This window comes from Silurus meridionalis, chromosome 1 (genome assembly GCF_014805685.1).
Source record: "Silurus meridionalis isolate SWU-2019-XX chromosome 1, ASM1480568v1, whole genome shotgun sequence".
NCBI lineage: Eukaryota > Metazoa > Chordata > Actinopteri > Siluriformes > Siluridae > Silurus > Silurus meridionalis.
Genome location: NC_060884.1, coordinates 30,911,545 through 30,922,232, shown reverse-complemented (window position 1 = coordinate 30,922,232; position 10,688 = coordinate 30,911,545). Strand labels below are relative to the sequence as shown.

Below are 10,688 nucleotides of genomic sequence, written 5' to 3'. Positions count from 1 at the left end.
TTGTGTTTCCAGTGTTCCCCACCAAATGTTGCCAGAGTGTTCCTTAGTCCCTAATTAGTTCTCAGTGCTTCTACTTCTATTAGCCTGTGTGCATTTGAGTTTCCCTTTTGTGTCTGTTGGTTGCTGTTCGTTGTGATGTTGTGTGGTCCATTTCCAGAGTTTGTTTTTTCCTGAGTCTCCTGTCTTTTCTCGAGTTTACCAGTGTTGCCTATCCCAAAATTGTTCATGTTTTTTTAGGTTATATTTGGCTGTTTTCACTTTAAATGAATAACAAAATGAATTGTTTCTCTCCTGTTGATTTTAATGTTGATGCTTCTGTAAGAAATTATGTATATGAGTGGTGCAGCTGTGGCTACAGTAAAATGAGACTTATTGAATTGTGTTCATTGGGTTTCTTTAGTAATGGCATTCATTCAAATTTTATTTGTCACATACACATACATACAGAATACGACATGCAGTGAAATGCTTTATACGACTGTCTGGCATAAAGCATAAAAAGGGATCCTAATTCCTAAAATCCCTCTCTTGTTTTTTTTTACCACATACAAACTAAACTTATTTAGAAGCAAATACATTCCTCACAGCAAAGTATTACATGCAGCAGTAAATCTGAGTTATCAGTGTGTCTATCATGACAGATGAAACCCTTCCACCCATTACACTATGAATTTCAGTGTTACATATCTGAAATTCATAGTTTCATCTGAGTGCATCATGTTAATGCAAAGGGACTCTATACTCAAATTAGAGTATGATCTAAATAACTCAAACACTTTTTCTGAGATTTATGTGATGCAGACACATTCAACACAAGTGTAACTCGTTCTGCTTATCTTCAAAGACATACACCAACCAGGCATAACTTCATGGTCACAAATCAGGCATAACATTATAACCACTTGCGTAATATTATGTTGGTCCCCTTATGCTGCCATCACACTCCTGACCCATTAAGCGTCAACAGCATTAACTTCTTCAGAAATTTGACCTACAGGAGCTCGTCTGTTGGATCGGACCACGCGGGGCAGCCTTCTCTCCCCACGTACATCAATGAGCATCAGCCACCCATGACCCTGTCACTGGTTCCCCAATGTTTCTTCCTTGGAACACTTTTGATAGATAAAGACCACTGCAGACCAGGAACATCCCACAAGAGCTGCACTTTTGGAGATGCTCTGCCCCAGTCGTCTAACCGTCACAATTTGGCCATTTTTAAACTCAAATCCTTACGCTCGCCCATTTTTCCTGCTTCTAACACGTCAACTTTGAGGACAAAATGTTCGCTTGCTGCCTAATAATATACCACCCATTTACAGGTGCCGCTCATAATGTTATAATTTCATAAAGTTATGCCTGACATATGGGTTGGAAAATGTGTGCTGATGTCTATGCTGATGAAGGTGCGCCTTGTAAATTTCTTCTTGGGTAGAACAAATTAGTATCACTGCTGGGTTGAGAATAGTTTGCCAAACCAAGCCTACATTTATAGAATTATAAAATAGTACAGCTTACTTTTAAAAATAATTCTTCATTGTGTAGAGACCAGTATCACTCATCAGTTGACAATCCACAAAAAAAGGAAAATGTCATTTATTTTGGTATGTTTACCATTTCTGGGACTATTTATCTCTAAATATCCAACTCTACAATAATTTTGACTTTCATACATTCACATTTGTCTTGAGTTTCATATTCAGACAATAAAACTACATATGGGTACTTGTTTGTGTTGCTTGGGCACTTGTTTGTTTCATAGTCCTAAAGCCATGTATGATTTTTTTCACTTAGCTTTTGCACTGCAAAGTCCTTTAATAGCAGGTCTAAAGCAGGTGGTCTTGCTTAGAGCTCTGGTAGTGATAAGGTTTGCAGCTGTTTCCTTTTCGGGGCAGAAGAGGAAGTGGTTACTGCATCATTTAACTGATTAAAATGTACGCAAAACAAATACACTGCACATTAACAAAGGCAGACAATACCAGTGGTTAAGAGAATGGGAGTTGGTGTGGAGATCTGTAATTGGGAACTCAGGATGAAGATCCTCCTCCTCATCTTTAACATCTGCCTGATCTCAGGTAAATAAATACACTTTATAATAACCCTCACTATTTGCAGCAGTGTTACATGAAGGAAGGTTTTGCTCAGATGGATATTTGGTGTTTTGTTAGATGGAGGAGCCTCCAAGGAAGTAACAGGATATTCAGGAGGTGAAGTCCTTATCAAGTGCAAGTATGATACAGATTACACACAAAAACAAAAATATTTCTGTAAGGGATCATGGCCAGGCTGTTCTGATCTAATAAAGACAGGAGATAAAAACATGTGGGTAACTTCAGGAAGATTCTCACTGTTTGATGACACCAAATCAGCAGAGTTCAGGGTGATGATCAGAGAGATCACTGTAGAGGACACTGGGACGTATCAGTGTGGAGTTGATATATCTTGGGGAAACGACATTTACACACCAGTGGAACTAAAAGTAAAGGAAGGTGAGTCTCCAACCACTGCTTTCTGTTTATCTTCACAAAGCTCTAATGACACTAGAGCTTTGTGAAGATAAACAGAAGGCAGTGGTATTTTATTTAAATGCTTAAGTATAATTTTAACATTAATTTTATATTATAGGAATAGATAATATCATTTTAACACATCTTAATATTTATTGTTATGTTTTATTTTCCTGGCTGCAGAATCAGTCACCTTTCTTTGTCTTTCTATGCTGTTTTTGCTCATTATTTTTGTGGTTTGACTGTTCGCTTAGATATTTCATTTTATTTTTGATTGCCTTAAACAGTTCATGTACTTAGTATTTTTTGCCATGACTCTTTTAATCATAAATTTGCCCGTAAGACATCTTGGGGGGAAAAGTTCACTTGAATATAAACATAAATATTATTAGATAATGATATTTTAATTGAACTTGCTTTTCACAGGAAGCTCAGGCTCTAGAGAAGTGAGTGCATATGCAGGGGAAGGAGTCAACATCAAGTGCAGATATGAGGATACATATAAAGACAAACCAAAATCTTTCTGTAAGATTGGAACACATCAGTGGTGTTTTACTCAAATAACAACAAAACTGAACAGTGAATGGACACATAATGGAAAATTCTCAATTCATGACAACAGACGTGCAGGATACTTCAGTGTGTTTATCAGAGAACTGATTATGAAGGACACTGGAAAATACTCATGTGCTGTAAGTGTGTTTGAGGAAATAGAGACCTACACTGTAGTAAAGCTGAATGTTGGAGAAGGTAAGATGTTATAAGCGGAAACAATGTGATATGTAATGTGAGAAAATACTTTATAACACTTTATGTGGTTACTGAGAGCTAGGAGTGACATCTGATTTGACCTTACTGGTTGTGATTTGCAGATCTGTCCTATGATAAGTCCATCAATAAGACTGTCCAAGTAGGAGGAGATTTGAACATCAGCTGTAAATACCCACAATCCCTCAAGAATCAACACAAATTTTTCTGCAAGGGGCTGCAACCTGCTGCTTGTGTTTATAAAGAATCTGTTACAGAAAGTAGAAAAGATGTACATTTTGGGAAATTCTCCCTGTATGATGACAGAACAGAACAAATCTTCACTGTGAGTATTAGAAATGTAGCTAAAACAGACTCTGGTGAATTCTGGTGTGGAGCTGAAGCAGCCTGGACATCTGATCATGGATACAAGGTTTATTTCACACAGATCAACCTGACAGTTACTGGTGAGTTTGTAGAGACGTGGAGAGACTTTGTGTGAAGCATAGAGTCAGTGCACATCATAACCAACACTAGCCTGTGATATTATCGGTGATTAGTGAATAGAACGACATTAGCAGTACAAATAGAGCAGATATTTTTAAGAAAGAAGTTTGTTACCACATGGAACTGAATGACTTCTGACTTCTGTCCTTTCACACCAAATGATGTGATGAGCAGATTTTTTATTAGGCTCAAATCGGTTTTCTGTTCTTCCTTTGCACATGTTTTTTGCTTCAGATCGCTAGATGTTCTCACTTCTCTAGTTGTATTAATAGCAACAACAGCAATTTCTCACAAGTCTATAAATAGAGACTTTCTCTGCTAAAAGCTGCCATACACACGTACAAAATGTAAACTGTATTGTGATACATGTTTATTATCATTCAGATATTATATTCACTCACTTCATGTCATTCAGTGTCCAACTAAACCTTTCACTGCTTTAGATTCAAGTGTCCCGGCTTTAACCTCGAAACAGCCTTCTCCATTATTATCATCCTCAATAACATCATCATCAACATCAACATTAACATCACCACTATCATCATCCTCATCATCACCAACAACACCATCGTCATCATCATCATCAGCAGCAGGTGATTCTGCTCGGATGCACATCACATCCGTACTCTAACTACATGACTTTGATTAATCTGATCCCTTATGTATGTTCAACGTTTAGGTAACAGTGACTGTTTCTTTTACAGGATTTTCAGCTTCCACTGTGATCACTGTGTTTGTGATTCTGCTGCTGTTTCTGATTGGAATCTCAGTCCTGACTATGATTTTGCGAAAAAGACACCAAATTAAAGGTACACACACACACACACATATATATATATATATATATATATATATATATATATATATATATATATATATATATATATATACACAAACACCAATCAAGCATGACATTATAACATTATGAGCGGTGAAGTAAATAACACTGATTATCTCTTCATTATGGCACCTGTTAGTGGGTGGGATTTTTTAGGCAGCAAGTGAACATTTTGTCTTCAAAGTTGACGTGTAAGAAGCAGGAAAAATGGGCAAGCGAAAGGATTTCAGCAAGTTTGACAAGGACTAAATTGTGATGTCTAGAGGACTGGTTCAGAGCATCTCTAAAACTGCAGCTCTTCTGAAATATTCTCTGTCTGCAGTGGTCTTTTTCTATCAAATGTGCTCCAAGGAATGAACAGTGATGAACAGGTGACAGGGTCATGGGCTGCCAAGGCTCACTGATGCACGTGGGGAGCGAAGGTTGATCTCTGTCAAGTCAAGAAGCTTTTATTGTCATTTCAACCATATATAGCTGATGCAGTACACAATAAAATGAAACAACGTTCCTCCTGAACCCAGGTGCTACATAAAACAACATAAAACAACAGTCACAGAACAGAAGAACACAGGGCCAAGGACTAAGATCCTCACCACATAAAGTGCATGTGTGCAACTGGTGCAAACAGTGCAAAAGACAACACAAGACAGTGCAAGACAACACAGGACAGTGCAGGACAATACACAATACACAAAATATAAAAATAAGAATAGCAATAGCTCCACCAGTAAAACCTGTCGTGACAGAATAAGGTGCACAGTAGCAGAAAAATGTAAACAGAAAAATGTAAACAGATTTGTGCAATTTGAGCTCCTGTAGCTCAAATTGCAGAAGAAGTTAATGCTGTTAAAGCTCAACGTGTCAGGACTGTTATGGCAGCAAAAGGGGGACCAACACAATATTAGGCAGGTGGTCATAAAGTTATGCCTGATTGGTGTATGTATATTTATCAATACATGCAGTATTGTGCAAAAGATTTAGGCAGGTATGAAAAACGATTTACAGTAAGAATGCTTTCACAAATAAGTGTTAATCATTTGTTTTTAGTAATTAAAGAAATAAATGGCAAGTAAATAAATAGAAAAGTAATACAAATGAAATCAATTTTTGTTGTGTACATGCAGAACAGCACCTATTCTTTCAAGTGCACAATTGGGCTCAGCAGTTAGGTTGCAGACATCTTGGAGAACTAACCACAGATCTTCTGTGGATGGCGCTATCAAATCCTTTTGCCTTTTCATGTAATCCCATACAGACACAATGATGTTGAGATATCAGGGTTCTGTGGGGCTGAAAATTATTACTTCCAGGACTCCTTGTTCTTCTTAACAGTGAAGATAGTTATTAATGACATTGGCTGTATGTTTTGGGACTTTGTCCTTCTGCAGAATCAGATCCTTCTCTGATGGTGCTGCATGATGGATAAGTAAGATTTTTTGCTACAATTCCTCCATGAAGACCACTTCTGGTCAAACTTTCTAACAGTAAATGGGTTTACCTGGGTGCCATTGGTTTCTGCCGTTTTTTTGCTGATGGCACTGCTGGACCTCCTCCTATGTCAGAGGGACGTAAGAATGATGTGTCTTTCATCTGCTGCATTAAGATTCCTTGGCTGATCACTGCATCTACGGTCCCCAACAGAAACCCAAACAATGGACACACCAAATATTGATTTGATTTTAATTTTTCTTTTGTCATTTACTTCAAATTTAAAATGATAAAAAAAAAAATTAAAATATATATTTTCAAAAGCATTCTAACATTACAGGATTTCTTCATACCTGCCTATAACCTTTGCACAGTTTGCACACTGTGTGTGTGTGTGTGTGTGTGTGTGTGTGTGTGTGTGTGTGTGTGTGTGTGTGTGAGTGTGTGTGTTTGGGGTGCAGGGGTTAATTCTACAAGGCATATAATATATATTATAGAAATATAAATAATAGACACAAATATTTATATTTTGTTCTATTCACATCTGACAAAATCATACAACTGAAATAACTGGAAGAATTTAAGGTCGTTATTTTTATTATTATTTTGTTTTATTCATAAACACTGCTATCCTTGTTATTGTGGTAAGAAAATAATTATGGACTATTTTACTTCAGATTCGCAATATGTAGTCTATTTTACTGAGTCTACTACCTCTATATATAATTGTAATATCTGCTGATGATGGATTTGGAGAAGATTTTTAAAAATCTTGTTACTGACTAATGAATGATTTAAATGTGACTAATGAATGTCCATAATAATTTAAGCTTGAAAGCAGCATTTTTATTTTTTATTTTTTTTGTATATAAAATTCTATTGTTTACTTTTGTTCAGAATTTGACATTATATTGCAGATTGAACTCATGGATTTTAAACTTCAGGCACAGTTAAAAGAAATTAAAAATTGTACATGTAAATTAGGTCCAAAATTGACCCAATGGTGGCGCTAGAATTTTGGCCCAAATTGGAGAAGTTCCATAGACCATACCAAAACAGAGTGCTAAATTTTTAAATTCCATTTTTTACCAGAGAGTTTGATAAGCTGTCATAGACACCCAAGCCATACAAAGATGAAGACGAAGATGAAGAAGAACAAGATGAAGAAGAACAAGATGAAGATGTAGAAGATGTAGAAATAGAATGATGTTTGGCTCTTGGCACCCTAAAAATAAGAAAAGACAAACAATTAGATTGGTACTAGGCCTTCAAATAATATTTTAACCCTGTTACTGAGAATAAAACTAAACTACTAAACCACTGAAATTATGTCTCCCAGATGGTTTCCTTGATACACATCTATGGACACAGATATGTTAGAAGCAGTTTTCCTTTACATGCAGTATACTAGAAACTGTATTATGTGTTCAAGATTTTGTTTTAATAATTAGAAGAACACACAGACAAATTCAAAAGTTGGACAAATATATAAATATTGAATTAAATCAATTATAAATGTGTTATATCTCTGTTTATAGATATACCTTCCTATGAATTGATGTGCTTTGTGGAATAACCTCATTGGGCATGAAACAGTCCAAAACTGAATAAAAACAGTAAAAATAATTACTGACTCTTTTATTGCTTCTTTCAGCAACTTCTACTGCCAGAGGGTCTGTCCAAAACGCAGGAAACAACAATGGGGTAATGTCTTTATCACTGTGTGTGTGTGTGTGTATGTGTGTGTGTGTGTGTGTGTGTGTGTGTGTGTGTGTGTGTGTGTGTGTGTGTGTGTGTGTGTGTGTTCTGTAGCAAAACCTTCTTTGGAAGAAATAATAAACAAAAGGTAAACACACTTATACATCTTTTATTTCTCTTTCTCTTTGCTCTCAGGTTCCCTTAGATGACTGTAATTATGAGGAGATTAAAAACATTACGCAATGTCCTGCCTTGGACACTGATACTTCTACAGTTTATTCTACTGCTCACCTCCCCACAAACCCCTCTGATCCTTCTCAAACCGTTTATGCCAACCATGATTTACCCTCAATCCCCTGTGATTCTGGGGTTTATTCTAATGCTCAACTACCCAGAAAGCCTGAGCAGGACATCTACTCCACAGTTCAGTTACCTACAAGCCGCGAAGCTGAGAAATCCACTCAAGGTCCGATTTACGCAACAGTGAGTTTTCACACCAAATCCACCAGGTCTAATGATGCAGTTGCAAAGATTAGCTTTAATAAGGTAGGAGTCTCATGTGACTATGATATGGTCAGTAATTTACCTTCATCTGGCTAGTTTCTCATCATTAGGGCTCCAAAAATGTGATTCTTGACCTTTTCAACAGTTTATATATACAGTATATATTATTTTTTATTCTTTCTTCCTTGTTTTTTTCCTAATTTGGTTTTGTCCAAACCCTAACCCTTTCATGCGACAGTAACTAACTAGTAGTATATCGTTTGAGACATGTAAAGTTAATTAACTAAATCATTACAAACTGCTGCAAACTCATGCTGCATTACTCCCATAGAAACATCACTATCTGCCCTCTTCAGCATACATGCACTCAAATACACTCATGTTTAGCTAATGTCTGTAAAATTCTGAATTTGGCCAAAAGTTATGTAATATAAACACATTTGTGCACTATACTATAGTATATAATATAGACCTTGTGGCTGAATGAGCACAAATCTCCATAAAGCACACTCCAGGATCTAGTGGAACATCTTCCCAGAAGAGTAAATGTTATTATAACAGCAAATGGTAACTAAATATGAAATAAGATGTTCATTAAGCACATAGCAATCTTATGGTATGGTGTCTACAAACTTTTGTTCATATAGTGTATATGTGTATAAAGTGTATATAGTGTATAAATATCCTGTGTTGGCTTGTTGATACCATGATGCTTTTTTTTTATATTTTATTACAATGAGTATTTATTAGTGTAAAATTTAATGTGTTTATAGGTTTGCCATGTTTCTGTTTACTGCCATGTTATTCCTATTCTATATGTTCAATGGCTAACCATCAAGCCTGTGTTTGTGCTGCAAGTGTGAGTTTGCCAATAAAAGACCAAGTGCATTGTTTTTCCATAGAGTCCTAGAATTTCTACCTTCTTGAAAATACAATATGAACCTAAGAGGGTGAAAAAAATGCAAGATCAGAGAAATGTGAACAGTGAACATTAAAATTAATATAATTAGCAAAGCATTGCTCAAATTTAACAAGACTTCTAACCCCAAATACACAAAATGCTTTAAACTAGCAATAAATAAATATTTTTCTCAGCCTTTAATGTATGTTTAATGTAAAAACATTATCCAATCTATGATTCACCTATTCCCTCTCCCAATATTTTTCAACTAGTCTAATCTGGCAACCAGTTTAACTGTTATGTTCTTTTCCTCCCTGGAGCATGGGGCATCCTGATACCTGTCCCAATGGGTCTCAGTTAGTGCTGTTGTAGTTCATTGGTTTGACCGCTAGGTTAAATAACTCAGAAGAGTTCAAATGAGAACTGCGATTGCGTAACATCTAGAACAGGGGTGGCCAACCTGCGGCTCTTTAACTGGTTTCATGCGGCTCTTATGTTACTTTCGAAGTTTGTGTGTGTTTGATTTTTAATGTGTGTGTTCGCTTTGCTTGAGTTCAATACGGTATTTTTAAGACTTAAATGAGCTTGCCCCTACTGGGAAACTTTGCGGTATATCAGACCTTGGCATGAGGCCAATTATAAATTACAGGGATGCACCAAGAATTTTCGGAAATACCTAAATCACTGAAACAACACGGCAGAAACACAATTGTAATGACGCAATAAAAAAGCGCAGCAGCACACGGTTGTCTGGATAAGAGCAACATGTCTGCGGAGTGCGGAGAGCGATTTGCAAAACATGCAATGCTGAAATTTCAAGAGGGGGTGTATCTGCAAAGAGTTTCTACAAGTCGGGTTTAATTTATCACCTGAAATCCAAACATCCCGATTGCCTTCTAAATATGAGAAGAACGCGGCGCAGAAAAGTAGTCAATCCGAGCATGCGCACTCCGTCTGTAGTGGACGTTTTTGAAAAGGCAGGAAAGTTTTCCAGTGATGGTGCCAAGGCAAAAGGCATAACACAAAAAATTATGGATTTCATTGCCTTTTGAATTGAATTTTCATTTCGGTGCATCCCTAAAATATTATCGTTGGTGTGGCCCTCTGACACAATTCAGGTTTCTCATGTGGCCCCTTGTAAAAATTAATTGCCCACCCCTGCGGTATATTCATCTCACGCGCATGCGCATTTGACGAAAATACCGTATTGAACTCAAGCGAAGTGAACACGCACATAAAAAAACCACAAACAAAGTCCTTGTTTTCTACCCTGAAACACGTGAAATTAAAGCATCGATCTGTTCTGACACGTGAAAGAATTGCTTCGAGTGGCAACAACGGAATCCGAGGCAGATTTGAAGGGGATTGTTCAAGGCAAGGAATGCCAAAAGTCCCACTAAGCAACATGCATAGTAAAAGAAAAACTCTATTGTAAATTATTATATTTTTGTTTGTAGACTTGGTTAAACTAAGAGTTTGTGTGTGTGAGACAGTGCACACAATGTTCATTGTTGAAAATGACTGTCCTGTGGTCTTAGAACTGTAGGAGTCAATTTCTGTC

The 10,688-nt window shown here is 36.6% G+C and overlaps 1 protein-coding gene across 2 annotated transcripts; it reads left to right on the top strand.

The window, feature by feature from the left end:
• The first annotated feature begins 1,882 nt into the window (after positions 1–1,882).
• LOC124387633 (polymeric immunoglobulin receptor-like) lies at positions 1,883–8,768 on the top strand. 2 transcript variants are annotated; one of them, XM_046852097.1, is made up of 9 exons: positions 2,035–2,072; positions 2,166–2,204; positions 2,303–2,486; positions 2,931–3,254; positions 3,377–3,718; positions 4,202–4,351; positions 4,463–4,567; positions 7,679–7,728; positions 7,918–8,768. In XM_046852097.1, exons 3-9 carry the CDS (start codon positions 2,318–2,320, stop codon positions 8,320–8,322), a joined length of 1,545 nt encoding a protein of 514 aa, XP_046708053.1. In that variant the 5' UTR covers positions 2,035–2,072; positions 2,166–2,204; positions 2,303–2,317; the 3' UTR covers positions 8,323–8,768. The 2 variants fall into 2 exon arrangements, with proteins under 2 accessions (XP_046708044.1, XP_046708053.1); XM_046852088.1 differs by having other exon boundaries at positions 1,883–2,072; positions 2,166–2,486.
• The last annotated feature ends 1,920 nt before the right edge of the window (positions 8,769–10,688 follow it).